Source organism: Choloepus didactylus, chromosome 2, assembly GCF_015220235.1.
Source record: "Choloepus didactylus isolate mChoDid1 chromosome 2, mChoDid1.pri, whole genome shotgun sequence".
Lineage (NCBI taxonomy): Eukaryota > Metazoa > Chordata > Mammalia > Pilosa > Megalonychidae > Choloepus > Choloepus didactylus.
In genome coordinates this window covers 27,119,313-27,136,679 of record NC_051308.1, presented here as the reverse complement: position 1 = coordinate 27,136,679, position 17,367 = coordinate 27,119,313, and the positions used below count along the sequence as shown (strand labels likewise).

The following is a 17,367-nucleotide window of genomic DNA, read 5'->3' as shown; positions in this document are numbered from 1 at the left end:
ATCATTTCTTTTCAGTATCACTTTACATGTTGAGTGGAGAAGCACCTCTAGAAATGTTAAGCAATAATAATAGCATTGGTTGAGTTCCACCATATGTCCAGCATTTTACTCGAAACTGGAGATGTGCAAAACTTAATTTATGATCTCAGGAAGCTCACAGAAGTAATACCTTATGTAAGACTTGCACTGATGGAAGGGAAAAAATAAGGATATATTCCTAGAAGAAAGTTATTTTGTAGGAACCTCTGAATTTTTGTTTCAAGGCTAATTGGAAACCAGACACTATGGATTAATACCATGATTTCTGAAATATGAGTGCTAACTGTGGAAAAACAGAACCTAAACTCTCTGAACACAGTAGATTAGCCTAAAGGAAATATAAGAGGTCTTTGGTGAAAAAAATGTAAATTATGTGGAAAGTACAAATTCAGAAAGAGTGAAGAATATTTTTCAGATGTCTCTGTGTGCATGTATAAAGATTGGTGGCTTTGAATTTGACTAGAGTTTGTTTGTTTGTTTTTCAAAATCTTTTCTAAGAATTGCCCTGGTGGAAAATATTCCTGAAGGCCTTAACTATTCTGAAAATGCACCATTTCACTTACCACTTTTCCAAGGCTGGATGAATTTACTCAACATGGCCAAAAAGTCTGTTGACATAGTATCTTCCCATTGGGATCTCAACCACACTCATCCATCAGCATGTCAGGTAAGCCATATCCTATGTGTGTGATGATTTTTCTTATGAGCATTTTACACTCCTTAGTATTCTTGTCTTCCACCACTCAAGCTCATTTTTTTTTTTACCCTCACCCCACAGTACATGTACATCATTATATTTATATAAATGTGCCTTTGTTATATCACATGCCATTCAGCTCCTATTAGAATGTCATGTGTTCAATGACAAAATCATGCTTAATCTTTGCATACAATAGGCTCTCTATGGAGCATTAATGTTGCACAACTTCAGGGGGCACCGTTAGTCTCTGTCAGTGGTATGTCCCAGAGTTTTACTTTGCACAACCTGCATGGTTACTGTTCTCATTCTGTAACTACTTGCTGAGGCATTTATTTGGTTAATTGGTGCTATAATTTGCCTTTAGGCCCCAGAGCCAATTTTTGTAACAGTGGAGTCACATTTCCCAGTATAGTTATATATTTTCAACTCTGTCATATATGGATGAATAGGATAAAGAAATGTGCTAATTACAAACAATCTTTGAAAACTGACTACATGATCTAAATGATTTCTGAATGAAATGTTTTGAATAAAAGAAAATGATCCTGGCGAAATTCATGTGCTTTTCTTTACATTGGTACCACCACGGTAGTTCACATTGAGCTGCCCAGACTATTATTCTATCTGAGCATATGGCCATTGACCTATACTGAAATGTCCTATATGGGTCAGGTATAAAATCAGTTTTGTTTTTTGGTAGAAAATATGTTGGCATTAAGCCTATAACCATTCCCTCATTGGCACTTTGAAATCTGTTATTCATTTTTACTATTTAAAAACCAGATATTCCGAAGATGGTAAAAACAAACAACAACCCTGAAGCCATACTAAGGAAAAATTGAATAGAATTATTCGTTGGTTTCTGTACTCCTTAACCTCTACTTTTAAGCAGGGGTTTCAGGTATCTGTTGCCCTATAATAGATCATCCTAAAATTTAGTGGTTTGAAAAATAACATCCATTTATTTATTCATCATTCTGAACAGGGTTTGGCGGAGATGACTTGTCTCTATTCCATACAGAGCTGGCTGGATGACTTGGCTAGGGCTAGATATCCAAGATGGTTTTCCTCACATACCTGGCATCTCCGCTGTGGCTGGGATGCATGGGGTCTGGCTGGACCTCTCTCTCTGCGTGTAGTCTCTCATCATTCAGTAGACTGGTTTGAGATCTTTACATGGTGGATGGATCCTAAGGGGGCAAAAGCAGAATCCCAGAGGACACTTTGCCTTAGACTTTGGAATCCCAGAATGTTGCTTCCACCCTATTCTATTGGTCAAAGCAAGACACAAGTCCAAGATGGTAAGATTAGCATCCATGTACAGGAATGAGAAGAGCTGTTGGCAAGTCTTTGGAAAGGATACTTTCTCTGGCCGTAACAATCCATTTCTCTTCCACATGCAAACTACATTCACCTCATCCCCACAAATTTCCATCTCATTGCAGCAAAGGCTCAGATCTGGATTTGAATGCTTCTCCTCATGTGGGACTTCTCTTGATTTGGAAATCTGTGAAAAAGACAACAAGTTAAATTCCTGCACCCACCCCAAACATTCCCATCATACATTGTTGAGACAAGGATAGAATAACTACCATAGTCTGTTCTGCTCAAAAGAGGGGAAAAATGGGGAGCACAAGTGAGTTACCAGTCCATAGCAACTCTGAAGTCCAGCCCGGCATATGCCATCACTTTCCCTAACTCTAGAAACAGGGATGTTGCAAGGTAGGATCTGGTTTCTGCTCCCTGGGTGTGGTTTCTTAATTCAATGTTCTTGAAGCTCTTGGCTCTTGACTCTGTGTCTTTCTTCCTTTTTCCTAAGAAAAGGCCTGTGCTTGCTTATGACTTTCTTAACTTGCTCCCTGCCAGTAGAAATGAGGTCCAAGAGACCTTTTCTCTTTTAAATCATCTTTGTCCCTTTTTAGTCCAAAATGGTACAATGCCATAAAAACTTTGTAGACGTTCTATGGATCAAATTATAATCCACTTTATTAGTAAAAAGTCACACCTACAAATATGTTGCAGACAGGTCCTTCTCTACTTTGGACCATGACCCAAGCTATTAAAGGACATTATCCTTAAAATCCTGAGTCCTTTTATCTAGCTGAGAGCGTCTATGAAGCACTGCCTTAAATCTTTCAGTGGTCTTAACAAGGGTCTTAGAGCCACACTCTTTTTAAAAAAAAATTCTGTTTTATTGAGATATATTCACATACACTATAATCATCCATAGTGTACAGTTGTTCACAGCACAGTCGTATAATTGTGCGTTCATCAGCAAAATCAATTTCTGAACGTTTTGTTTACTCCAAAAGAAAAAAATAAAAATACAAGTAAAAAAGAACACCCAAAAACATCCCATCCCCCATATTATTCATTTAACTTTTGTCCCCATTTTTCTACTCATCCGTTCATACACTGGATAGAGGAAGTGCAAACCACAAAGTTTTCACAATCACATAGTCACACCCTGTAATCTACATAGTTATGTAATCATTTTCAAGAATCAAGGCTACTGGGTTGCAATTTCAGGTATTTTTTTATAGCTATTCCAGTACAATAAAAACTAAAAAGGGATAACTATATAACATATAAGAATAACCTCCAGAATGACCTCTCAACTCCATTTGAAATCTCTCAGCCACTGAAACTTTATTTTGTTTCATTTCACTTTCCCCTTTTGTCAAGAAAACCTTCTTAATCCCACAATGCTAGATCCAGGCTCATCCCCAGGAGTCATGTGCCATGTTGCCAGGGAGATTTACACCCCTAGGAGTCATGTCTCACGTAGTGGGTAAGGCAGTGCTGAGTGGTTAGAGCCACACTCTTGATTTGATATTTAACCTGAGGACATTCCTTACTTCGAGAATATTTTAAGAATATTTGCTGACTGGGGAGACTGTCCTAAACTTTCCATATTTTCTCTAAATTCTGCATGAAAACTAAACAGTTCCTTCTTTAGTTCATCTATTTTTTTGTAATAACTTTGATATGCTGCCTGAAAAATCTCCTTAGCCAGATACACAAGTACACTAGTTACATTTGCTATCTTCCATGTTACTTCAGGCAATAGTGTTGCCAAAATCCTGCCATTTCATAATATGCATCGCCTTTTCTCAAGGCTCCCAAAACAATTTCTTCATCGCTCTTCCAGCCGTTACCAACAGGAGGCCTTTCTGGTTTCCACCACCACCTAGTCTCAAAGGCAATGCCACTTGCTTTAGGTTTTTTTATAGCAGCATCCCACTTCCAGGTACCAGTTTCTATTTTAGTTATCTATTACCTTTTTCCTATGATCTGTTATGATTCTGTGGGTTGCCTGCACAATTCTTTTGCTCCACATAGTACCAGCTGGGATCACTCATGCATTTAAGCTGAGAGATCAGCTGGGGCTGGACTGTCTGAGAGTTGGCCTGGCTCTTTCTTCCCAAATGGTCTCTCATCACTCAACAATCTAACCCAAACTTTTTACATGGCAGCTGGATCCCAAGAGAGTGAAAGTGGAAACTGTAAGACCGCTTAATGACTAGGCTCCAAGCGCATTCCTTCTGCCACAATCTGTTTTTGAAAGCAAGTCACAAATCCAGCTCAGATTCTAGCGGGGGTGGGGGGTGGGGAGCAGTACACTCCAGGAGAAGCAGGCATGTGTAGGAATGGGAGGAATTGTTGGCAGCCAACTTTGGAACAATCTACTATAGCAGGCACAGTCTGATGGTGTGATCAAGAGAGAGTTCAAGCAATGCCAGCGCTTGGCCACTGAATTGAACAGAAATTGCAAATTTTAGTTTGACTTGGTGAGCCATGTAAGCATCCATGCTGCATGAGCATGGGCTGTCAAGAGCTCCCTTATACATCATGTGCAGCGCTGACGAGTCTGGTGCACTGATCACTCAATAGAAGGATTTGCATTTGCACTTAGACTTGGTGACCTGATGCCACCAAAGAGGCATCCTATTCTTATCTGATATGCTATTCCTCAGGAATGGCTGGATTTCTCTTCAAACACAAACTAATCTTTGCTAAGTGGCTTTGTTTTTATTCTAGGTTACTGTTTCTCTGTGAGCCTGCCCTAAATCCTGGATGGCTTCCAGGCTTCCCATAATCAATCTTGATTTGGGATTGATTAGGTTCGGAGGTCTTAGGAAACCTGGAACCTGTAGCATACCCCAGGGGTACCCAATGAATCCATTTTCCAGATTCCAGGGGATCCTGGGAGCTGAGACAGTAGAAGCGGCACCTCATAGTTCTGATTAGTTCTGGGATTGGTGTGAGATGGCTCCAACTGGAGGAGAAGATGCACTTAAATTGTTTATAGGCAAATTAGAATCCTTGGATGGGTGATTTAGCTCTCTGGAGCAGTCTGAGGACTTCTGGCCCTTTGTTGCTTTTAATCTGACCTTGCATCCTAGTCCTTTAGGTATGAGCTAAAACTGTTGGTACTGCATGGACCTGGGAGCTTACAGACCCTGCCCTAGCCCTACCTGAATCAGAATCTACATTTCAACAACATCCATAGGTGACTCATATGTACAAAAAAAGTGCCAAGCTAAACCATTCTGTCTTCCTGTTTTAAGAGTCCAGCAAATCCTCCTAGGTGTTCAGACTATCTGATAGAAGACTGGTCATTAGGGAATGACACGCCTTTCTGTGTAATGGTTCCTGATGTTACATGATGGGCTAACACTGCCCTCCTGTACCTGGCTCATAAGACAGTGGTGAAACAGAAGGAGGAGGACAAGCACCTGGTCTGTTTTATGTAATAGTGCCTAGCACAGTGCCTGACACCTATTAGGTGCTCAGTAAATTCTTATTGAGTAGTTGTTGAATGGATTGCATGACTTGGGAATGAATTAAGGTGAATGTTGTTAAAGAAGACAGCACTTAGGTGCTTAGTTCAAGTCACTCTCTAAAAACTAGCCTACTGCCAACAAATAGAAATTTTCCATTTGCTGCCACTAACCTCATTGTTATCGAACTCACTCAACAACTATTTTAGGAGGAGACCCCAGTTTAAACTGATGATCTAGTAGAGTTATACTGCCCTGCCAATGACATACTCCTTTGCTGCCTCTCATTTCCCTAGCACCATCAGACTCCTTTACAGTTTAAAACCAGGGGGTTTTCTGTGAAGTTTTGAACAAAGTGAAATTGCCTCTCCTCTCCTGTGCTTCCTCCATTTTTACCATCCCAGTGAGGGGATAACAGTGCAGTGGTCAGGAATGGAGAAAGGAAAGCAAGTACTTGCTGGCAAGTTGTTCTCTTTGGATTCAGTTTAAGGACCCATATATCCTGTTCTTTTCAGGCCACAAAGCTTTACCTCTCCTAAAGTGGTTCATGGATTATTTTCCATTAATGCATTTTTAAGGAAAATATTTTTTATTGGGGAGTAGTTAGAATAGTAAAACATGTCACTTAATTCTAACTCAACAGAGCCTGAAAAAATCCTAAATGGAAGACGTAAATGGCACAGAGATAAACAAGAACTACAATAGAAAAAAGCCCATCTATTTTTTATAATGCTGTCGTAAGCAAAATGCACCAAGGAATGGTGCAGCCAAAGACCAGTGGCAGGCAGGCCCCAGATCAGCAGAAAACAGACACAAGTATGGGTGAACACGGCACATAATATCTGTGTCTTCTCTTTGATGAGTAGTAATTTTGTAAGTGAGTGATGGTTGTCATTAACAGGAATGATGGATGCCTGCTTTTTTCCCTCATTTGCATGGAAACAGACATATTCATTAAAAAGGTATTTTTTTCCATGACTCCCAGAGGTTTGCAATTTTAATAACTACCCCTCCAAAAAACATCTTGTCTTTCCTCCCTGGCATTGGGCATCGTTAATCTCCCTATGTCATTCATTAATCTCTGTGTTTATTTCCTTTTGTGTTAAAGGAAACCGGACCATGACCACTTTCTGTATCACAGCCAGGCTAAGGACTAGTGAGAGATTAAATATTGAGTGATTTATTATAGGAATTGGCTCACCCTACTGTGGAGTTTGGCAAGTCCAAATTCTTTCGGGCAGGCCTCAAATTGGAACTCTACAAAGGTGATTTGAACTCCCCAGGAGCAGCTGGCTGGCTGAAGTAGTAATAGAAATTTTTCTTTCTGACTGTTGAAATCTTCAGGTCTCCCCTTAAGGCCTCCAACTGATTGGATGAGAAGACTCTCATTGCTAAAGGCAGTCTCCTTGGTTGATTGTAGTTGTAATCAGCCATAGACGCAATCAACTGACTAATGATTCACATCCACAAAATAGCCACACAGTAACAATCATGCCACAGCCTGCTTGACCAAACCACTGGACACCATAACCTAGCCAAGTTGCTACTTGGCTACCCCCTGTCAACTTGACATCCATGCACATCTCCTTAAACCATACTCAGTCTCTAAATAAAGACAATAACATAGTCATATTTTCACCTAACATAATTCAACTGTCTCTCATACAACTGGGAACATACTAACCCATAACCCAATAGAGGATGCAAGTCTTTGGATGATATTCACTCTTAAACTTGATATCCTGTAGCATAAATACTATGACATGAAGTTAATACAACTTATGTTATATGATAAGGGAATAAGAGAGGAAAGAAACGTATATGTACAAATGTGTATGTATATATACAAGCATATTCATAACAAAATAAGGAAGAGATACTCATAACCATTACATGTGCAAAGGGGATTTGTTTTTTTAAGTCCAGATGATGAGTTTAGACCCTGAAATATTGAAATGTCTAGGAAAATTTGCTAATTTATGGGATGAAATGATGGGAATTTATGAGAGCAAACTGTTCAGGGAAAGCCAGGAAATGTGGCTGGAGAATGTGTATTTGTAGCGCTGCCTAATTCTTTGGGTAAAAAAAATCCCAGTTCTCTATGTGACTTCCCTGTAAGAAACCAAATAAAATAGTTAATAAGCTTCAACTGAATCTTAAAGAGATGCATTTATATAAAAATCAATTAATTAATGGTCTACAGTGAATCATGATTTCCAGTTGATGATACATCAAAGTTGTTTAATTTGAAAAGCCTATGATTTTTAAATGAAACAGTGTTTGTTCAATTTAGTGAGTGACATGTTTGACAGCTTCATGCCAAAAGCTCGGTTGGAAAGCACAAGCCAGGATCCTGCAGGGAGCACAGTAAGTGGTAGGCAAACTCTTAGAAAGATAAGAGATGTGAAGCCAGGAGAGTAACTGATTTCTTTTAACCTACTTACTAGCTGTGTGACCTTGAACAAGACACTAAGCTCTCTGTGCCTCAGTTTCCTCAGCCAAATCAGGGTGAAACAGTATGTACTTCATGAGTTTTTGTGTAGATTAAACTACTTAACTATATGTAAAGAGTGTAGAACAGTACTTGCCCATCGTAATGCCTATACAATGCTTATTATCATTAATGTTACTCTTATTCACACTTATTATTGTATACACACTGCGATACTAGTTTAAGTAACAAGTAATGAGTTCTCTTTGTGAGCCTTTCAATATGCAGAAATAGGGGTGGCTATTGTGTAAAATTTAGTATAATATCTACAAATGTGAGACTGAGTAGATAAGAAAGATTATGCGAATTATCATTATATGTGGAATTTTTATTTTCGTTTGGTTTATTAACTGTAAACCTTTATACACTCCTACACACACACACCTACACACATGCACGTATACACACACACATACACCCTCAGTCTTGCTCTCATTTGTCTGCTCACATAGTTCTGGGTTAATTACCGTCACCTATTCAGAATTGTCTGCTCTGTTCTTGGTGAAGCAGAGGATGGCTGCAGCTTTGGTAAAGATATGGGAAGACTGACTTCCTCCTCAGCATCCAAGAATCTCCATTCTCAAGACTTTTTTTTTTTTTTAATCTTCATTTTATTGAGATATATTCACATACCACACAGTCATACAAAACAAATTGTACTTTCGATTGTTTACAGTACCATTACATAGTTGTACATTCATCACCTAAATCAATCCCTGACACCTTCATTACCACACACACAAAAATAACAAGAATAATAAAGTGAAAAAGAGCAATTGAAGTAAAAAAGAACACTGGGTACCTTTGTCTGTTTGTTTGTTTCCTTCCCCTATTTTTCTACTCATCCATCCAATGTTCTCAAGACTTCTATAAGCTTAAGAATACTTTTTGACCTCTCCATTTTTCCTGAAATTCTTGATCAATCAAGTGAATTACGTGACCCATATGATGAGGCAGTGTTCAGTGATCTTACTTTGATCTTGGTGGGTGTTTAAGTTTGCTAAAGCTGATGAAATGCAATATACCAGAAATGGGTTGGCTTTTACGATGGGGATTTATTCACTTACAAGTTTACAGTTCTGAGACCATGAAAAATGTCCAAATTAAGGCATCAATGGGACCATACCTTCTCTCCCACTACTGGTGATCCTCAGCTCCTCTGTCACATGGCCAAGCACATGGCAATGTCTGCTTGTCTCTCCCTGTTTCGTTGCTTCCAGCTTCTGGCTTCAATGGCTTCCTCTCTGAGCTTTGGTGTGTGTCTCTCTTTTAGCTTCTGTCTCTCTTAGCTTCTCTGGCTTTTCTCTCTTTTAGCTTCTCTGTGTGGTTCTCTGAATTTATCTTGGCTTCTCAGGGGCTTTTTTCTGTGCCTTCTCTCTGTCCTTTATCCTCTTATAAAGGACTCCAGTAAGAGGATTGAGATCTACCTTGGGCACACCTCAACTGAAATAACCTAATCAATATACAGGAATGGATTCACTTTAAGAACACGATCTTTTCTGGAGTACATACAGCTTCAAACTGTCACAATGGGTACATCCTGGAGTTGGGTGTTCAGCCATTGGGCAGGCAGCTACATCCATGCATGACCCAGGTCTCCAGGAGCTCTCTTGTAGCCCATTCGTTCCTTGTGATATTCTTCTACCTGATGCTAACGGTATAGGTTAATCAGCAGACCAAGGGCTTTTGTTTCACCTAACTCATAAACCTTTCCTTTGTCATGTTTGTTTCACAACCATCCTTATGAATTATTCATAAGTGGTATTATTAACTTATTCTATTTTAACCTCTTTATATCTGGACCCATAATGCTTGCACCTGTCCTTGGAAGGTCTGCAGCCTGATGGAGTCGGTGTGCCTCCTTGCTCTCCAGCTCTTCTCACCCCCAGGCTCCACCGTCTGATTAATTCTCCCTCTCGGTGGCTCTAACTCCACTCCTCTGTCCCATCCTGACTATCCTAAGGTGGGTCACCATTCCCTCTCCAAGTCTATCGAAAGAGACTCTTCATTCACTCATCTACTTTGCATCACAAGTGTATTTCTGGAACTAAAGGGAATCCCGTTTTTTGACAACATTACTCTACATACAGGTCTGATAACAGTATCTAGTCTTGAAATATTTAATTCAATTTTCTTTTCTTTGTCACTGAAAGTTTCTTTTGCATTCCAGGAAAAATAAAACCACAGCATTTCCTACTTTTCATTTTGCCTGAAAGATGAGCATAGTTAGTAGAGAATGAATCCTTTAAATAATATTTAACATTTAAATCCTTTAAATAATTGAGATTCTTCAAGCCTATTGTAATTAGTAGGTTGGGGGTGGGGAGAGAAACAGCTGGGGAAGCAGATGTTTCATGCATTTAATCCTATGTTTTGATGTAGATTTGAGGGCTTGTACACATTTCTACTACATTTTAGCAAGCTTCCTATTGTCTTTTTTTATAGAGGACATAGGGAAAAATAAAAGATGTATAAATTAATGAAAACATAATTAGGATACACACTAGAACTCTGTTTGGCTCAGTAAAGAATCAGTTATTTTGTTAATTTTCAGTTGGCAGAGCTTGGTTTTACGGGAAAAGCAAACTAGTTGCATTATTAGGGAGGCATAAACTATAGTGGAAAGACCATTGGGTTTAGTGGTTGTGGTCACTTTGGGAACATGGCATAAGCCCTCTGATCCTCAATTTTCTTGTCTCTGAAATGGGTATAACGTCTATCTCATTTCACTGTTTGTGAGTTTGATTAGATAACGTTTGTAAAACAACTACGGAGCATATAAGTTGCAGTTTTCATTTTTATTTTTGTTTTTCTAGTGCAGAATATTTACTAATCAAATTTAGTGGACGTTTACTCTCCACATAATATTGCAGCTGGAATAATATTCTGCTGCCCATCAATATATTTACTTCTATTAAAAGAAGTTAAGCTAATACCACATAGAATACCAATATGAGTTGTTCTTCAGGGTTTAAGAGAAGAAAGAAGACAATATTTTGCATAATTTTTAATGATTCTCACCCCTCCTTCCCATATGGTAATTTTCAACCATGACTGCCAATGAGAATCAGCAGGGCAGCTTTTAAAATATACTAATGCCCAGGCTCACCACAGACCAATTAAATGAGAATGCTTAGGGAGGAGCTTTGTTACTTTATTAAGGATTAGTAAATGATTCCAATGGGCAGCCAGGCTTTAAACCATTCTAGTCTAATAAACATTGATTTTTATATACTTCAAAACAGGGTCAGGTTGGTCCCTTCCCCAACCCAGTTTGCTAACCTAGTTTAGTCTGTTTCCATTTAATCCTGTTTATTCCAGTTGTTCCTCAGTGATGAGTTTGTATTTGAAGGTGCCACCTGTTCCTGGAATCTGGGGGGCCCATGTCCTATTTATTGTAGCTTTGTTGTCTAGCATGTGCCCAGGGAGATAAAGATGCTCAGTGATTGCTTCTTGATTTGGAGTAGTAGATTACTCTTTAGTCTCCTCATCCCCAAGCTAGGACATTTGTTATTTCAGTAGAAATCTTGGTGCAGTTTCAGCATGAAAAATAGCATAACCTTTGGAAAGAGTGTCCTCTTGTTCCAAAATAGCATCTTTTCCCTGCTCCATAAAATCAGTACTCAGCACATACTTATAAATTAGCATTAATTCAAAATGTGGCAACATAATGATTTTGATTGTGCCATTATGGAACAAACATTTATTGAGGTGCTTTGTTCTTTGCTGGGAATACAAAATCAAATAAACAATGCTTCTTACCCCCACAGAGCTCAAAGTATAGTGAGGAAGACAGGCAAACTAATTATTAGAATATGGAGCAGTTGAGCAGTATATGGAAGGAACTGTCAGAGAATGGTCTCGTGACGGTTTGTCTCTGCACTTACTCGGTAGAGTGCACCAGCTCTTGTGGATTCTATCCCTGTCCCAGTCCTATTCTTTCTTGGCAAATTCCTGTTCCTTCTCCATGCTTCTATTTCCCCATCTGTTTAGTAATCCTGATTGTGCTCTTGCTTGTTTTCCAATATATTTCCAGGGGAAATCATTATCCTGATATAAACTCATAAGCACTATCATTAGCAAAAGTTTAACCTCTATGATTCTTTTTAAATCCAATCATATAGGCATGAATAAATCATGAACCCAAATATATTCTTCCCAATTATTTAGATGAAGTGATGACACGCTTTAAAGTTGTCTTGTCTTAGATTTGTTTGCTTGTATGCTTTTTGCTTTCTCCCTAGACCTTCGTTACTGCACCCCGCAATTGATCCCTATGATTGTTTATTCTTTTAGTTACTTTTTTAAAGTAGAATAGGTTGGATTTTCTGCCCATTATAATATTAATAGCTGCTTACTATAGAAAATTTAACAGCTAGAGAGAAATGGAAGAAAAATCAAATCATCCACATGATCAACAGAAAAAAAGTAACAATTTGCTACTTTACCCATAGTTTGCATATATATGCCCCTAATTTATAAAGAAATGTGGATCTTAATCTTGAACTTACAATTGCAACATAAGCACCTTTCCAAGTTATTGGAAACACTGATAAACAATTTTTTTGGGCTGCATAATATACAATGGAGTGAATTTATATAATGGTTCCTCTATTATTAGAGATTTAAGCTATTTTTTTTTCTTTTTCTGTATCAACACAATGCTATTGCAGTAAATATGTTTGTGCAAAACATTTTCTATTCTTTTCTCTCATTCTCTCAGGATCAATTCTCAGAAGTAGAATTAGAGGATTAAGGAACCTGAGCTGCTTTCTTAAGAACTTAAGGTTTTCAGAGAGCATGTAGGACGTTCTTGTGGTTTACTTCCTGGGATGCTGGAATCTGCCTGGAGATAACGTTTTGAAGGGACTCTGCCCCTGTTCTGTGTGGGTCCTTTTTGCCCACTTCAGCAAGTGATTGTGGAAGAATTGAAGTGTTCAGCATGTCCTGGTGCTCCTTTCTTGCCCCATTTATGTCCCTGTCCTTTGAAGCAAAGGAATGACAAAGGACCAGGCAGCCCACACTTTTTCCAAGTACCAAGATAAAGGAGTCTGCCTACATCTTACAGCCAGAGTGGATACTTGAGCAGCACCAAAGCTACTGTCTAGCTCCTGTGGCACTCTGGCAGCTGAAGGCCCTGCTACAAATGTGCTGTTCCTGCTATTAATTTACTGCTATTTCCTGGCCCATTATTGTCATGATGAGTTTATTCATTTCTTTTCATCTGCCCCTGACAGGGTTGGTTATATCCATGCTCTGGGGATGTATAATTCTGATAACCTTCATTAGGCAAGGCCTTGATGATTAACTGTTTGGAATAATTAAATCCTGTAATGGGATGGAATCTGTTACTAATGAATGGACTGGCAGCCTGTGCTCCTCCACAGCAGAGCCTATCTCCTGGTGTTGATTGTATCTTCGAGTTCCAACTGATCCATGATTTCAGTACCTCCATGAAGAGGAGAAATGACTACCGTCTTCTGGATTTGGATGAGGAGCTCCAGATTCCCACAGGCACATCCTGAAAGCGCTGGGGACTCCAGCCACCACTCCCAACTCTACCATCTTCCTCAACCCCAAGCTCAATCAGCAAGTTTGTCAATGTTGTAGCTCAGAAATATCTGAAATCCTTCCTTTTGTTTTTAATTGCCATTGACACTACTCTATCTCTCACCAAACTATGCAACAAACTTCTAACTGCCTTTTCAGCCTCCAAACTTGAACTATACCAGATGTTCTCCAGTTTGTGGTCACAGTTCTCTTTCAGAACAAAAATTTGACCATGACCTTCCCCTGTATAAAACTCTTCAGAGGCTCCACATTGCTTTCCAGATGAGGTCCACACTCTTCAACCTTGCTTGCAAGGCCCTTCTTCATGAGTCCCTATTTACCTTTCCAGCCGTGTTTCCTGCCTGCTTTCTGGGCTGTGTATTGGAACATTCTTGCTTGCCTCTGTTCCTTGGGGAGCATTCCCTGAGTGCCTTATGCTGGGCCATTAGTGCCCCTGCTGTGTTTTACCCTAGACCTGCACTTCCTCCACCCTGGCATTTGGTGTCCTGAACTATATTTGCTTATTTACCATCTGTCTTAGTCCACTCACTATCTTTTACCAAGGACCCTGGAACAGAGTAGGAATCCAGTAAATGTGTTAAATGAATTTGCTTAAAAGATACTTTTCCCTGTTCTAGTAGGGGTGTTTGAGAGTAAAAGTAGGCACTGATAAACACACAACAATGTAATACATTAATGTTTATATCCCTGGCAAGCTTTGTGTACCCTACAAATTGAAATGTTCAGTAAAATATAAGTGAATAAATAAGAGATCAGTCTTATAGGTAATTGAATTAATTGATTAAATAAATAAACTAGCAAACTGAATCAAAAGGGACTTTCTAGGCATGGGACTGCTGGGTGGTAGAAGCAATGCCAGATACCCTTTCCCCAAATCTCTCACAAAAGTAAGTTTGGCCACTCTTAAATGTTTGCACTCTGATGAGTATAAACAGAGGTCTCTTTTTCAGTTTGCTTGTTGCTTCCCTTGACACTTGGTGACTATCAGCATCTCTTTATGTCTGTTGGCCATGTAGACTTGCTTTTCAGAGTCGTGTCCCATCTTATGCTTTGCCCATATTTTATTGGCTTTTTCTTGTTAATTTTTAATATATTTTTGTAGAGTACACCTATTAACCCTTTATCTAGTAAATATTTATTCCAAATCTATTGTTTTCCATTAAATTTTTGGTATCTTTTGCTACATGTTTTTAAAATTTTTATATTTCTCTACCTATATTATCTTTTATTGCTTCCACATATCTAGGCATGTGTATTAGTTTTCTGTGGTTGCTGTAACAAATTACCACAGACGTGGTGGCTTAAATCAGTTTTAGAGACCAAAAGTCTGAAATCAGTTTTAGTGGGCTGAAATCAAGGTGTTGGCAGGGACATGTTCCCTCCAGAGGTTCAAGGGGAGAATCATTGTTTGCTTCTTCCAGCTTCTGGTGACTGCTAGCCCTCCTTGGTCTGCCACCGCGTCACTCCACTCACCAAGGCCAGCGTCTTCCAATCTCTCTTGGCTCTGCCTTCACAGTGCCTTCTTCTCTGTGTGTGTCAAATCTTTCTCTGCATCTCTCTTACAAGGACATGTGATTGCATTAAGGGCCTACTTAGATAATCCAAGATAATCTCCCCATCTCAAAACCCTTAACTGAATTACATCGGTAAAGATCCTTTTCCCAAATAAGGTAACAGTTAAAAATTCCAGGGATTAGTATCTGGATCTGATATCTTTGGAGGCCATTATTCAAATTACATGTGTTCACCTAGATGTTTTTGAAAGTGGTAAGTACTGATTATGACTAAGAATTTGTTTTTATTTATAGGGGTCCTTCCACTTGTGCCAAATTAAACAGTTTTTCCCCTTTCAAAGTTGGATTAAAATGTCACCTTTGTGGTGATATACCAAGGTGAATGCAGATAAGAGGGGGGGATAGGGGAGGCATGTTAGACACTTGACATTGGTGGTGTTGTCTGATACTTTATTCTACTTTGATTTAAGGTTATTTTTCCTTTTGCTAAAAAAAAAAACAACTGATCTGCTCACTTAACAAGACAATTAACAGTTACTGAATCTTAAACAAAACAAAACCACCTTCTCTTCAAAATAAAATTCAAAGAATAAATAAAAAAAAAGTCACCTTTGTTATTTAATTCTCATGTGTACCATTTCTGGATTCTCTTTTAGATTCCCTAATTTATTTATCAATCCCTATGCGTCTACTATATTGATACGATTACTGTAACTTTATGATATGTCCTTTTTTATAATACTGAAGACATTTACAGTTATAAGTTTTTCTCTGACACCAGATACTGCTTCATTTCCTGGTTTTGCTATGAGATGCTCTCCTATTCATAGCTATCTAGAGAATACATAAATTCCCTTATCCTGTCTCCTTTGGTATAAGAATAATCTGGAGTGAATTTTTAAATTTCCAAGTGATAAGATTTGTTTCAAAGGTTACATGCTAATAGTCTGTTTCTGATTTTGTTAAATTATAAGCAGAAAATTAAGCTTGTAGAATATCTTACTTTAGATTTTGTTCAGGCTTCTTAATGGCAGCTACAGGACAGATTTTGTAAAATTCCACAAACAAAAGTTGTTTTGAGGGGTGTTGATATATAGGATTAGACATATATTTAAATATGTGCATGTAATTGAGTTTGTTCATGGTATTATTTAATTTTCATATATCTTCATTTATTTTCTATTAGATCTGCCCAATTTTCAGGCATAATTTGAAGTATTATATTATGGTAGTGTTTCCATCGCATTTCTATTAATTTTTACTTTATATACTTACTTGCTTTGCTGCTTGGTACATACAGACAACTCCATAAATTGTGTAATTATATAATAATGGCTATTCCGGTTTGCCAATGCTGCCATTATGCAAAATAACAGAAATGGACTAGCTTTTTAAAGGGGATTTATTAGACTACAAAGTTATAGTTCTATGGCCATAAAAGTGTCCAAACTAAGGTATCAACTAGAGGATGCCTTCACTGAAGAAAAGCTGATGGCATCCAGAACACCTCTGTCAGCTGGGAAGGCACGTGGCTGGCGTCTGCTAGTTCCGGGTTGTATTCAGCTCCTCTCTCAGTGCCTGTGCATCCAAAAGTCTGTCTTAGTTGCTCTTGGGGTGTTTTGTCCTCTCTTAGCTTCTCCAGAGCAGACTCTGAGCTAGCATCTCAAAGCATCAGCAAGCATCTGGGTCTGTGTCGGCTCTTTTTAAAGGACTCCAATCAAGACCCACATTGAATGGGCAGGGCCACACCTCCCTGGAAATAATCTAATCAAAAGTATTACCTACAGTTGGGGGAGTCACATCTCCATGGAAACAACCTAACCCAAATATCCCACAAGACTGGATTAAAACATGGCTTTTGGGGGGACATAATATATAAACTGGCACAATGGCCTTCTTTTCCCCATCTAGTACTTTTAAGTCCTCTTTCAGCTCTATTCTAATTTTTACAAAGATTGTTTTTCTTGTTGGGTATAGATCAGTATTTCTCAACCTTTTTACATTATCACCTTCCCAAGGAGTCTTTTAGGCACTTTTTTCCCTAGTTCTACTCCCATTGTGAAATTTTAATACCGCAGATATACTGTATATGTACTGTAGATATATCTATGCTTTATATATACAATGAGTAAGATTTTTTCACCTCTCCAAAACCAGTTTTCCTCACCCGGCATGATATCACCCCATTGAGAATGAAAGAACCAGATTCTCAGTAGTCCTTTCCCTCTATGTGTCTTTTCTGTTTCAAGAATCCTTATTCGGCAAGTA

The 17,367-nt window shown here is 38.6% G+C and overlaps 1 protein-coding gene across 4 annotated transcripts in view; it reads left to right on the top strand.

Moving 5' to 3' along the window:
• PLD5 (phospholipase D family member 5) overlaps positions 1–17,367 on the top strand; it is a 415,628-nt gene that overhangs the window by 231,024 nt on the left and 167,237 nt on the right. For 3 of the 4 annotated variants that reach the window (XM_037822072.1, XM_037822078.1, XM_037822088.1), the window contains one exon: positions 538–706. In XM_037822072.1, coding sequence (XP_037678000.1) covers positions 538–706 — 169 coding nt within the window. Of the gene's footprint in view, positions 1–537; positions 707–17,367 lie in introns of those variants that run through there. The other variant, XM_037822092.1, reaches the window with a different exon arrangement.